Source organism: Furipterus horrens, unplaced genomic scaffold (genome assembly GCF_987537825.1).
Source record: "Furipterus horrens unplaced genomic scaffold, mFurHor1.1.pri manual_scaffold_13, whole genome shotgun sequence".
NCBI classification, from domain to species: Eukaryota; Metazoa; Chordata; class Mammalia; order Chiroptera; family Furipteridae; genus Furipterus; species Furipterus horrens.
This window is the reverse complement of record NW_028327183.1, coordinates 19,231,787-19,245,132: the sequence shown is the minus strand read 5'-3', so window position 1 is coordinate 19,245,132 and position 13,346 is coordinate 19,231,787. Positions and strand designations below refer to the sequence as shown.

The 13,346-nt window shown below is 41.4% G+C and overlaps 1 protein-coding gene across 1 annotated transcript in view; it reads left to right on the top strand.

Annotated features, from left to right (window-relative positions):
* SF3B3 (splicing factor 3b subunit 3) overlaps positions 1–12,694 on the top strand; it is a 49,000-nt gene extending 36,306 nt beyond the window's left edge. The window contains exons 16-26 of the mRNA XM_090261355.1: positions 624–746; positions 1,426–1,580; positions 2,688–2,862; positions 3,597–3,802; positions 3,897–4,053; positions 5,461–5,586; positions 8,251–8,463; positions 9,215–9,313; positions 9,982–10,125; positions 10,838–10,942; positions 12,101–12,694. Coding sequence (XP_090117481.1) covers positions 624–746; positions 1,426–1,580; positions 2,688–2,862; positions 3,597–3,802; positions 3,897–4,053; positions 5,461–5,586; positions 8,251–8,463; positions 9,215–9,313; positions 9,982–10,125; positions 10,838–10,942; positions 12,101–12,241 — 1,644 coding nt within the window. The 3' untranslated portion in view covers positions 12,242–12,694. The remainder of the gene's footprint in view (positions 1–623; positions 747–1,425; positions 1,581–2,687; positions 2,863–3,596; positions 3,803–3,896; positions 4,054–5,460; positions 5,587–8,250; positions 8,464–9,214; positions 9,314–9,981; positions 10,126–10,837; positions 10,943–12,100) is intronic.
* The last annotated feature ends 652 nt before the right edge of the window (positions 12,695–13,346 follow it).

Here is a 13,346-nt window from a genome sequence, read left to right as displayed (position 1 = left end):
CACAACAAAGTGCCCCATAACACATCTGTAATGTTTTTGCCCTGGACCTGAATTAACTATTTCCTTAGCAGCCTTATTATTTTTAGGGGAAATGGTATTTAGAGACCAGTTTTAATGGTGCATATATTTTATTTCTAAGAGATTGATTGATTGATTGATTGATTGATTGATTGATTTTTATATTTTTTAGAGAGAAGGGAAGGGAGGGAGAAAGGGAGAGAAACATTGATCAGTTGCCTCTCGTAAGCAGCCCGACCGGGGACCAAACCCACACCCAGGCATGTGCCCTGACTGGGAATTGAACCATCAACCTTTATCCTTGTGGGACAATGCTCCAACTAACTGAGCCACACTGGTTAGGGCAGAATTTTACATACATGACAAAAATTTTTGTTTGTTTGTTTTAAGGATATACAGTGGGAAATGTGTGTTTTTCACATAGTGTATGCTCAGTAACTATTTGAGTGAGTGATTTAATGAAAGAATGAATGAATGGCCGGCTGATTATTATGATATTCTTTAAACCAAGTCATTTTCTTTTGTCTGCTCTATAATTATATGTGAAGTGGCCAGGGGAACTTTCATCATGGGTAGGCTTAACCCACGCTTCTCCTTATTGTTAGAACGGTGTGCTGCTGAGAACTGTTCTGGACCCTGTCACTGGGGATCTATCTGACACCCGCACGAGGTACCTGGGATCCCGTCCTGTGAAACTCTTCCGTGTTCGAATGCAAGGCCAGGAGGCAGTAAGTAATGAAAGAAGACAGACAGCATGTTTGGATGTTAGTGGCATCAGATAAAGTAAATCCCCTTGGTGTAAGCTTTACTTTTATTTCACCAGTATATAGTTAGTTCAACATCAGCTCTACTTTGTTATTTCATTCATGTTGGAAGTCTTGGGTCCCTTAATCCAGAGTTTCTTAACTGGGTTCTATAGCACTCTTCTAATTTGGTTATAGATAAGTTGGGATATTCATCCCTTCAGTCCTCGGGCTAGACAAATAGAGCAGCCTGACAGTTCGCTGGATGAATACCTCCCATCTAGGGCAATCTTATATCAATGTCATGGTTTAACATGTAATGTGAAAAAGTTCCTTTAGGCTAAGAATACCCACGAGTGTTTCTGGGTACTATGCTAGTTCTTTCCTTGTTACTACTTTTAATCCTTGCAACTCTCCAACCTTGTGATATTATTCCCATTTTGCACACATGGAAATAGGCTCAGAGAGATTGAATGATTACACACTGAGCAAATAGTAAGCTGTACTGCCTTTTCTCTAGGCCTCTTTTTCTTGAAGGTAACCTTTTAGGTTTCTAAAATTCGTTGGGATATTCTGCAGTCTGAAATTTGGGGATAGGGTGTTTGCTCAGCATACCACGCTTGAGTTTTTCCCAACTTATTGGAGGTGTTTTTTCTTTGCTCAGGTGTTGGCCATGTCAAGCCGCTCATGGCTGAGTTATTCTTATCAATCTCGTTTCCATCTCACCCCCCTGTCTTATGAGACCCTGGAATTTGCATCTGGCTTCGCCTCTGAACAGTGTCCTGAGGGCATTGTGGCCATCTCCACCAACACTCTAAGGTGAGAGTCCTACAGTAGAAGCCCATAGGGAACCTTCTGCCAAGGGCCTGGACTTTGCCAGTTTTGGAAGAAGTGATGAAGAGATGACAAAGAGCCAACTAGTGTGTTGCAATTGAAACCTCTACTTGGCGTGGGGTTTAAGTATCTGGTAGCCAAGTTTCGGTGTTTGGTGTTCTAGCTTTTGATTAGATGTTTAGGGCCAAGTTTTAAAAGTTAGTAATTTTAGAGAGAGGGAAAAGGAGGGAGAAAGAGAGGGAGAGAAACATCAATCAGTTGCCTCTAGCACACCCCCAACTAGGGACCTGGCCCGCAGCCCAGGCGTGTGCCCTGACTGGGAATTAGTCCAGCGACCTTTAGGTTTGCAGGCCAGCGCTCAATCCACTGAGCTAAGCAGCCAAGGCGTGATTTAAGGTTCTTGTTCTCCAGTGCAATGCCATTTGATTAGCTTTAGAGCAGGATCACTCATAACCTTTTCTTGCTCTGTCTGGTCATTTGCACTGTTAAATCTTAAATTGCAACCTCAGTATAAATTATTTAGGGCTTTTACAAGTTGACAGGCTATAGTTTACACTGATAGTGTTATAGTGAGCACTGTTTATATTGCAAGCTGGAAAATAACATTCAGTTTGACTTTTTCAAGTTTTGGATTTTTTTGTTTGTTTTCTTTTTTATTTAACCTTTAAATGCCACTCATATCGTTGTCCTGGTTATAACTATTGGTTGTTCACAATGGATTCATGGATTTCATAAGCTTAGGTGGATTTTTTGTTCAGGAGGCCATTTAAATAAAGAAGAAATTTTAACTTTTCACTATCACATTATCACTGGAGTGATAAAAAATTACTTTGAGGGTTCTAATGTGGGTTTCACTGGCGAAAACTAGAATTGTCATGAAACACAGTGGTGGGCTATTGCCAAAGTGTGGAGCCCTTCTCGATCTTGTCTCTTGTGCAGACTCTTCTAGAAGTCTGTTGTTTCATGTTGCCTAATGCCAACATTAGAGCTTTAGGGATTGATGTGTTTGCTATTGCCACTCATGGGCCACTTCAGCACCGGTTCCTAGGTTCTGAGTGAGTGACCTATTAACTCTCTTTCTTTTTGACATAGGATTTTGGCATTGGAGAAGCTAGGTGCTGTCTTTAATCAAGTAGCTTTTCCACTGCAGTACACACCCAGGAAGTTTGTCATTCACCCTGAGAGTAACAACCTTATCATCATTGAAACCGACCACAACGCCTACACTGAGGCTACAAAAGCTCAGAGGAAGCAGCAGATGGCAGAGGTAATGAGACTGACCTTCGGGGTTTGATTAAAAGGTGTTAGTTTGAAATTGTGCTGAAAGTTTAAACCCCTGTATTTGATTATTATTTGTAACATGTTAAGAGCCAGGCTTTTTTGGGGACCTTCAGATAGAGCCCTTTGCCAAAGTCCTTCGTTTTTGAAGCTTTCTTGTGACATGGGGCTAATACACTGACGTGGGTTTATTTAGTATTTAGCCCCCTGTCTGGAACAGAGTTCTTCAGTCCTTGAGCTTCCAAAAGAGTCTGTTATTTGTGTCCTGGATTTGGGCCCAAAGGAGATCACTTTCCTATTTTCCACAACACCAGCTCCTTCCAGAAATCATTTCCTAGCACAAGATAAGTATCCCTAACCATGTAAAACTATCTGGTCTGGAAGAGAGGAGACAAACAGACTTAGCAAGCGAAATCAGATGGGTTAGGTAGAAAAATGGTGTTTTCATTTTTATGTTTCTCAGACCACTATTCAACTCCTCACCACAGCTAATGTTAGTGGAGCGGGGGTTTTTTTGCATTAAAAGTATTACTAGTTTCCCCTTTAGTGGTATTCCTTCTTCTTGTCTGTGTACCTCTCCCTTTAATCTTTTCATCTTGTGAAATTCTGATTTGGTCTACAGACTTTGCTACTTTATAGATTATGGACTGTCCCTGGAAGTGTTCTTGCTACTTAACTACTTTCACCCAGCACCAACTCTTCTTGTTTTTCTTTTGAATTTAGGAAATGGTGGAAGCAGCAGGGGAGGATGAGCGGGAACTAGCTGCAGAGATGGCAGCAGCATTTCTCAATGAAAACCTTCCTGAGTCCATTTTTGGAGCTCCCAAGGCTGGCAATGGGCAGTGGGCCTCTGTGATCCGAGTGATGAATCCTATTCAGGGTAACACACTGGATCTTGTCCAGCTGGAACAGAATGAGGCTGCTTTTAGGTAAGGAGTCCAAAATGTCCAAGGTGTTGGAGGCTGGAACAGGAATTCTCTGGGCTTTGACTAATGCCTAATTTGTGCTTCTTTTTCTGTGCAGTGTGGCCGTGTGCAGGTTCTCCAACACTGGTGATGATTGGTATGTGCTGGTAGGCGTGGCCAAAGACCTGATATTGAACCCTCGATCAGTAGCAGGGGGCTTTGTCTATACCTACAAGCTTGTGAACAATGGGGAAAAACTGGAGTTTTTGCACAAGGTAGGAACCAGCCAGTGGTTCTACTGGACCTTAGATCCTACTGCACTCTCCCACTTTTGCTTAAATTGTGGGTCAGGTCTTTTGGTGACCATTTGGGGAGTCACCTAACTAATTCTGATCCATCTCATGGTAGCACATGGAAAATGCTGCTGGGTTTTTTATGCTCCAGTGAAGCTTTGCTGCCTGTTGAGTCCCACAGTAAGCCTGTGTGCTAACCATCCGCAGTGGGGAAGTAAGATGCACATTGAATTGACTCCTTGTTTACTAGTCTTATTAAGCAGGCAGCAATTTGTGATAAAAAACTCAGCAGTTTAAAGAGTTACTATTCTCAGGGGAGTTACTGTTTAATGGTTTTGAGTTTCCCTTTGGAAAGGTAAAAAATGTTCTGGGATTGGATGATGGTGATGGCTGCACAACAGTGTGAATGTACTTAATGTCACTGCATTGCATACTTAAAATTGGTTAAAATGGTAAATTTTATGTTACATATATTTTACCACAATTTTAAAACTGAGAAAGAATTCCTGTTGTTTCTATATTGACAGTACACGAATGTGGCTCCTCTAATCCTTCCACAAGGAGAATGCTATCTTATTTTTAAAGACTTTTTTAAATATTTTATTTTTATTTATTTTTAGTGAGAGGGAAAGAGGGAGAGAAATTGATGTGTGAGAGAAAGAAACATTGATTGGTTGTCTCTTGCATGCCCCCAACTGGGGAACTGGCCTGCAACCCAGGCATGTGCCCTTGACCAGGAATCAAACCGGTGGCCTTCCAGTTTGCCGGCTGGTGCTCAATCCACTGAGCCACACCAGCCAGAGCATGACTTTTATTATTAGAGCAAGGGGAAGAGAGGGAGAAATAGAGGGAGAGAAACACTGATGTGCTAGAGAAACATTGGTCAGTCACCTCTTGCACCCCACCAACAGGGCCCTGCCCCACAACCCAGGCATGAGCTCTGTCAGGAATCAACCAAATGACCTTTTGGTTTGTGGGATGATGCCCAACCCACTGGGCCATACCAGTCCGGGCAGGAGAATTTCTTTTTAGGAAATAATTGTATCTCTTGCAATAAGATATCACAAGCTCTTCTTTCCCATTCCTTTACAAACTACAGTTCTCATATTGAGACTTCACTATTAGGTAATTGGTGCCAGTTGAATTAGCATGGGCTCTGAGTCAGAGTTCATGTGGCACCAACACTTCTAGCTTGTGGCATTGATCCCCCTGCTGGGTGAAATATGGCACGTGGGATCTGTTAACGCAAACATCGTGTTTCATTCCCTGATAAGCAAAAGATGGTCACTTGCTGTCTTCCTGACAGATGCCTGTAGAAGGCATTTTGAATCAAGGCGGTGGGGCTAACATATGTTCTAATAGCTGCATTACCTGCTTTTCGTCTCACAGACTCCAGTGGAAGAGGTCCCTGCCGCCATTGCCCCATTCCAGGGTAGGGTGTTGATTGGTGTGGGGAAGCTTCTGCGGGTCTATGACCTGGGAAAGAAGAAGTTACTCCGAAAATGTGAGAACAAGGTAAATATGCTAAGAGAGCCCTGAATTTAGCTAGAGAGGGAGGGGAAAACATTGGCAAAGTTGTAGGCAGTTACTGTTAAAATCAGGTCTTCACTAGGACCTTGTTGTAATCATCCAATTCCATTTCAGAATTAGGCCCTTAGACTTAAGAAGGCCATGAGTACATACATGGGTTTTTTGACTTCTTCAAACTAAGAACCAGATTCTGTCCTGCTTTCTTCTATAAGGAATTTGTGAGATTTAGGCATGTATTTCCTCTACAGGCATACCTTGTTTTATTGCTCATTGCATGTATTGCATGTTTAACAAATTGGAGGTTGTGGGAACCCTGTGTTGAGCAAGTCTGTCCATGCCATTTTTCCATCATTTCCTCACTTTGTGCCTCAGTGTCACATTTTGGTAATTCTTGCAATATTTCAAACTTTCTCATTATTGTTGTATTAGTTATGGCAGTCTGTGATAAGTGATCTTTGATGTTAACTGCTGTAACTGTTTACAGGCCCCATGAACCACGCCCATACAAGACAGCTAACTTAATTGATGTATGTAGTATGTTCTGACTGTTCCCCTGACTGGCCGTTCCCCTGTATCTCTCTCCTTATTGGGCCTCCCTATTCCCTGAAACTGTTTTGAAATAAGGCTAATTCATAACCCTACAATAGCCGCTTACGTGTTCAAGTGAAAGGAAGAGTCACATGTCTCGCTTTAAATCAAAAGATAGAAATGATTAAGCTTAGTAAGTAAGGTCATGTTGAAAACCAAGTTGGGTTGAAAACTAGGCCCTTTGTGCCAGACAACTAGGTTGTAAATGCAAAGCAAAAGTTCTTGAAGGAAATGAAAAATGCTGCTCTAGTGAACAAATGATAAGAAAGCAAAATAGCCTTATTGCTGATAAAGAGAAAGTTTTAGTGGTCTGGAAAGATCAAGCCAGCCATAATCTTCCCTTAAGCCAAAGCCTAATCTAGAGCAAGGCCCTAACTCTTCAATTCTGTGAAGGCCGAGAGAGGTGAGGAAGCTGCAAAAGAAAAATTTGAAGCTAGCAGAGGTTGGTTCATGAGGTTTAAGGAAAGAAGCCAGCTCCATAACATAAAAAAGCTAATGGAGAAATGACAGCAAGTTACCAAGAAGATCTAGCTGAGATAATACTTGAAGGTGGCAAAACACAGATTTCAGTGTAGGTGAAACAGCCTTATCCTGGGAGATGTCGGCAAGGGCTTTCCTAGCCAGATAGAAGTCAGTGCCTAGCCTCAAAGCTTCCAAGGACAGGAAGGCTGGCTCTCATGTTAGGGGCTAATGCAGATGGTAACTAAATTGAAGCCAGTGCTCATTTACCCTAGGGCCTTTACGAATTATTCTTAATCTGCTTTCCTCTTTGTAAATGGAACAAAAAAGCCGCCTGCATGACAGCACATCTGTTTATAACATGGTTTACTGAATGTTTTAAGGCCATTTAGAGACCTACTGCTCAGAAAATAAAAAGATTTCTTTCAAAATATTACTGTTTATTGACCCAAGAGCCCTGATGGAAGATGTATGAGATTAATGTTATTTTCATACCTGCTAACACAACATTCATTCTGCAGCCCATGGTTCAAGGAGTAATTTCAACTTTCTTTGAAAAAGGAATTTTTAAAAAATTTCATGTCTTATTATTTAAGAGAGAACATTTTGTAAAGCTGTAATTGCCATAGAAGGTCATTTCTCTGGTGGATCTGGGCAAAGTAAATTATAAACCTCTGGAAACGATTCACCATTTTAGATTCCATTAAGAGCATTGGTATTCATGGGAAGAGGTCAAAATATCAACATTAACAATTTAGGAGAAATTGATTTCAACCCTCGTAGACTTCAGTGGAGGAAGTAACTGTAGATGTAGACATAGCTAAAGAATTGGAAGTGGAGCCTGAAGATGTGACTGAATTGCTACAATCTCATGATACAACTTTAACGGATGAAGAGTTGCTTCTTTATGAATGAGCAAAGAAAGTTTTTTTTCAGATGGAATCTAGTCCTGGTCAAGACTCTGTGAAAGATTATTGAAATAACAAGGGATTTAGAATATTGCATAAACTTAGTTGTTAAAGCAGTGTCAGGGTTTGAGAGGATTAACTCCAATTTCAAAAGATGTTCTCTGTGCAAAATGCTGTCTTAACAGCATCACAGTCTACAGAGAAATAGTTCGTGTAAAGAGTCAGTCAGTGCGGCAAACTTGTTTATTTTGAGAGTTGCCACAGCCATCCCAACCTTCAGCAAACACCACCCTGATCAGTCAGCAGCCATGAACATCAAGGCAAGACCTTCCACCAACAAAAAGACTGGCTTGCTAAAGGCTCAGATTCAGATGGTTAGCAGATTTTAGTAATAAAGTATTTTTAAATAAGGTATATGTGTTTTTTAAAGACAATGCTATTCCCCACTTAATAGTCTACAATATACTGTATAGTGTAAATAACTTACTGGGAAAAAATTCATATGACTCACTTTGTTGTGATATATTAAAACCATTTAGTTCTTTTCCCCATCTTTTAGGAAATCATTGATGACTACTATTCGTAGCTGTATGCCATTTTACAGACCCCATTTATGTTGCATTCAGGGAAAGCTGGAGAGTCTCTGGGTTCTGAACCTCAACATTACGCTCATTGTTGTGCTTGTTTTTTCCAGCATATTGCCAATTACATCTCCGGGATCCAGACTATTGGGCACAGGGTAATAGTGTCTGATGTCCAAGAAAGTTTCATCTGGGTTCGCTACAAGCGTAATGAGAACCAGCTCATCATCTTTGCTGATGACACCTACCCCCGGTGGGTCACTACAGCTAGCCTTCTCGATTATGACACTGTGGCTGGGGCAGACAAGTTTGGCAACATTTGTGTGGTGAGTTGATTTTTACTTGGGTTATAGTTATGTGTACGAAAGCTGGCTCAGTTTGTGGTAAAGCCAAGGACCTAGGACTGTGGTCTCTAGTATGAAAAGTAAAAATGAGTATTAAAATTCAGTCCTATTAAGGCTCTCTCTAAAAAGTAAACTTTGGCCATGGCTGGTGTGACTAAGTGGATTGAGCGCCAGCCTGTGAACTGAAAAATCACTGGTTTGATTCCCAGTTAGGGCACATGCCTGGGTTGCAAGTTTGGTCCCTGGTCGGGGTATGTGCGAGAAGCAGCTGCTGATGGATGTTTCTCTCCCTCTCTGTCTAAAAATAACTAAATAAAATCTGAAAAAAGAAAAAAAAAAAGAAAACTTTGTGTTATCTAAGTTTTATCAAGTTTTTAGATTTTCTGTCCCTTTTTTATGTCCCTCCTACCCACGGGACATGGTTTAATAATAATAGGTTAGTTTGAGCTAATGTCTAATATTTATTTTCTCATTAAGACCCGTCTGACTTCTCTTTTTAATATTCTCTGGTCTTTGTTTTTGCTCTTGCTATGTTAGACTCTTGCTCTTGGGTTGATTGTCTTGAGTTTCTCACACCTCAGTCACCAGAATGGGTGCAGGAGACTTGGGCTCAGGCCTCTGCCAAAGGTGATGCCCCTAGTCCTGTTCGCAAAGACCTGGGGCAGACAACTTGCTTGGTGTTTCAGGTGAGCAAATGCAGGACCTAGCCCAGTGATCTGTCACTTTCTTTTAGGTGAGGCTCCCACCTAACACCAATGATGAAGTGGATGAGGATCCCACAGGAAACAAAGCCCTTTGGGACCGGGGCTTGCTCAATGGGGCCTCTCAGAAGGTAAGATTCAGAAGGAGGAAACATGTTTTAGTGAGTCATCCACATTGCATGTGACTGTTCTGAGTGTGCTCTTGTGCATGCATGGAAGTCCCTAAGTGTACAGTACATAGCCTATCATGGATGGACATTGGGTTTGACTTAAGGTGACCAAGTCACTATCATTTTTATGACTATAGAATCGAAAATTTCTGAGTCATTTTAGCAGCATAAAACCTCCTTGGAGCATAGCAAGTTCCTTGAAAAAGGTGGTTGCACAGGTTCATTATTGATACTAACCAGCTCTTTGAGGTGTCCTGGGCCACTCTTCCTGTAGGAATGTACTCCTCTGCATTTGTAGAAAGAGATTCCTTTTAGAAAGCAAGCATAGTGTTTGGTGTTTTTTGTTTTGTTTTTTAATCATTTTTTGTGATTGCTTTTTTAAAAAAATTGCAAACTTGATAATTTAACAGAATTTTCCATTTTAATTATTTATCAGAAATGATCTAATATCAGCATGTTAGTGAGGGCATTAAGCTCTAAATGTTAAGAACATATTGAAATAATTTTTAGTAATCTTTGGATTTTGAAAAGTGGTGAAAGTTGTTACTTTGGAGATGCTGCTTGCTTTTGGGAATCTAGAACAGGCTCCTGAGAGCCCGCACAATTACTGGTCTGTTTTTGACTTGCAGGCAGAGGTGATCATGAACTATCATGTGGGGGAGACAGTGCTGTCGTTGCAGAAGACCACGCTGATCCCTGGAGGCTCAGAATCACTTGTCTATACTACCTTGTCAGGAGGAATTGGCATCCTTGTTCCGTTCACATCTCATGAGGTGAACTCTCCCACGCTGCTTAGGCTTTTGCCGTCTTAAGGTGGTTTCTTTGTGCTAAATCTGCCTAAGAGGGCAACTCCGTTTGTCTCCACTTGCAACTAGGAGTGTTCTGGAAATTTTATAATGTGACAAAAGTGCCTGGAGAGGTAGGATCTCTCTCTCTCTCTCTCTCTCTCTCTCTCTCTCTCTCTCTCTCTCTCTCTGTCCTCTGTCTGTCTTTCTGTCTCTCTCCCTCTCTCCCTCCCCACTCCACCCTCCCTGGGGAAAGCCATTTGTTTTTGTGGCTGATATAGGTATAGGGTTCATCAGAAGCCAAAGCCCCAGAACCAAAAACCATAGTCTAGGAATGAAGGCATGATAGGAACTAGGTGCATTTACTGCCTTCTACTGTCAGCTCTAGGATTGGTTAAATTTGGTTTATGTCATTCCAGCCATCGAAGCTGCTGGGATCAAGAATCTGACTTAACAAATCACTCTTTACTTACAGTGTTCTCATGTGTTCTGCAAATACAGGGAGGTTTTCTTTAAGGTTTTTGCTTTTTTGTCATAGCAGGAAAACCTGTGGTCATCAGAGGAGTGATTTAGATATTTAACATATGTTTACATGGTAGAAATCAATGGCTTCTCTGTTCATTGTGCCTCTGGAAACCATAGGCTAGTAGTTGAAATCCCTTTTTTTTTTTTTAGTAACAAATTCTTTTTTTTCTGCTAGGACCATGACTTCTTCCAGCATGTGGAAATGCACCTACGGTCTGAGCATCCCCCCCTTTGTGGAAGAGACCACCTCAGCTTTCGTTCTTATTATTTCCCCGTTAAGGTAGGTCTTGGTTGGAAATATGGGTTGAAAAGGGGAATCCTCAGCCCATTTAGTCAGTCGTTTCTTTGGTTATTTCACTCCCTCCTTTAAAAATAAAAATAGTCCCCTTCTTGCCTACATGGCCCCCACTGGCTGCCAGCTTCTTACCTTTCTTGTCTCTTGGACTGCTGGATTCTCCCTCAGCCAGGACCTGTTAGCCTGTAGGTTCCACCCTCAGCCTGGCCCTGGGAGGTCATGGACTTGTTGGTAAGCGGGGGAGCATAACCCAGACAGTTCCAGAAAAATGAAGCTGGAATTTTGATCAATTGATGGTTTCAGAAAAAAAGACAACTGAGCTTTGGGTTCCAGATGAAGTGTCTCATGAAACAGTGGTCAAAATCAGGCTATTAAAATGATGATTCGATGCCTATTTGGAATGAAGAATAATTACTTTAAGTCAGGAACTTATATCTTAAAATTGCTGCAATGATATTGCATAGTGATGGAAATTTGCCAGAACTGGAAAAAATTAGCCAAAGCAATCTTGGGGGAAAAAACAAGCTGGAGGTATCACACTCCCTTACTTCATTATACTGCAAAGTGACAGTAATCAAATCAGCGTGGTAATGACAGAAGAACAGACAGGGCCTAATGGAACAGAATTGAGAGCCCAGAAATAAACCCACATGTATATGGGCAAGTAAGTTTTGACAAAGGCGTCAAAAACATACAATGGAAAAAAGAAAGCCTTTGCAGTTTCTTTTTTTTTTTTTTTTTAATAGCATTGCTTTTTAGTTATGCATAAAATTCTATTGTAATATGCTCTTGTATAGTAATTATTTAGGAATAAAAGTCACGTGTCTAGTGCAAAAAAATAAAAAATTTCAGAACAGTCCTGAACGAAGGAGCATCAAGGGAGTAGATGAATGGAGATAGTAATGGGAGAGAAGGTCCTCTCCAGGCAAGTGACAGCCAGAGAAAATGTTTTACCCAGTTTTGTAAATCTGAACTCTGGCTCCTAAGGATCAGCTTAACAAAAGTGTTCCTGGCTCTGTAAATAGGGTTAAGGTATTTGTAGGAGAATAAAAAGTTTTCCTTGCAGCTGCTACTTTAGTGTGTGTCATTTTCTTTGGTCATCTAACCTTTTTCTTCTGCTCTTTTTTTTTTTCCATGCCCTAGAATGTGATTGACGGAGACCTCTGTGAGCAGTTCAACTCCATGGAGCCCAACAAACAAAAGAATGTCTCTGAAGAACTGGACCGAACCCCACCTGAGGTGTCCAAGAAGCTTGAGGACATTCGGACCCGCTATGCTTTCTGAGCCCTTCCTTTAATGTGGGGTTTGTCAAAGACTCTGTTTTGTTTTTCCCACTACCTGGCTTTGAACCCATATGGCAGAAGAAGGGTGGCTGGATAATTAAGACTTCCCCTAGACTAGAGTGATTGATTTCCCCTAAAATTAGCACTGAGATTCACTGTGCTTCTCCATGCCTGGTACATAATACATTACACCAGGTCCAATGTGGAATACAATGTCCCCTAGTTCCCAAAACTTTTCCCTGCATTGCTGTTTCTGGCTCTCACATATACTTTTGTACACACCCTTAATTTTTAACTGGTTTTCCTGTAAATAAAGTTTTGTACAATGTTATCTTTGTGGGAGGGAGGGAGGGAGGGAGGCAAACTGAGGTAGGGACCAGGTTAGATAGAGTATAACTCCTGATTTCTGCCACTCTGGAGCCTAATGAGAAATACAAACCTAGTTTTTAAGGCAGCTGGTGTCTGTGTGTCTTTTCTAGGGATGAGAATTTAGGTGGGAGACTTGAGCCTCGGGTGGAGCAAGAAGAACTGAGCATCCTCTTTCTGCATGGATTTCTGGCACTCTTTGGCCTCCTACTTTCACCTTAAGTTTTTTGGCTTTCTTTTGTCTTTTCTTATAATGCAGATGAACTTGGGCTCAGTAACAGCTGTGTGGTTGTCCATGCCTCTTCCCAGTGGATATTTAAGGAAGGGTGGCTTATTTTTTTCTTCCCAGCTTAGCATTTTACTTTGCGGTTTTAGAGTGAGGGATTTGGCATGAATCCCAACTGGATAGTCTTTTAACAGATGGCTTCCTTTACTTCTACAGCTTCTGCAATGATTTTTCTTGCCATATGACTACTAGGAAGGATCAGTAAATACAGAAGTACCCAGAATACTAACCTGCCTTAGGCAAAAAGTACCTGTTTAACGGCACATGGATAATTAGGAGAGCCTGTCTGCCACAGACACCTTAGGTGGGCTCTGGGGGTTCTTTACAGTGTGAGGAAGCAGTGCTGGTATCCTGTCAATTGGAAGTGACCCAGTCTAAGAAGTTTTCTAGCCCACATTTGAGAGTTCAGCTTTCTTCCTCCCGCCCAGGCAGTCCATTGAGCTTCATTGAACCT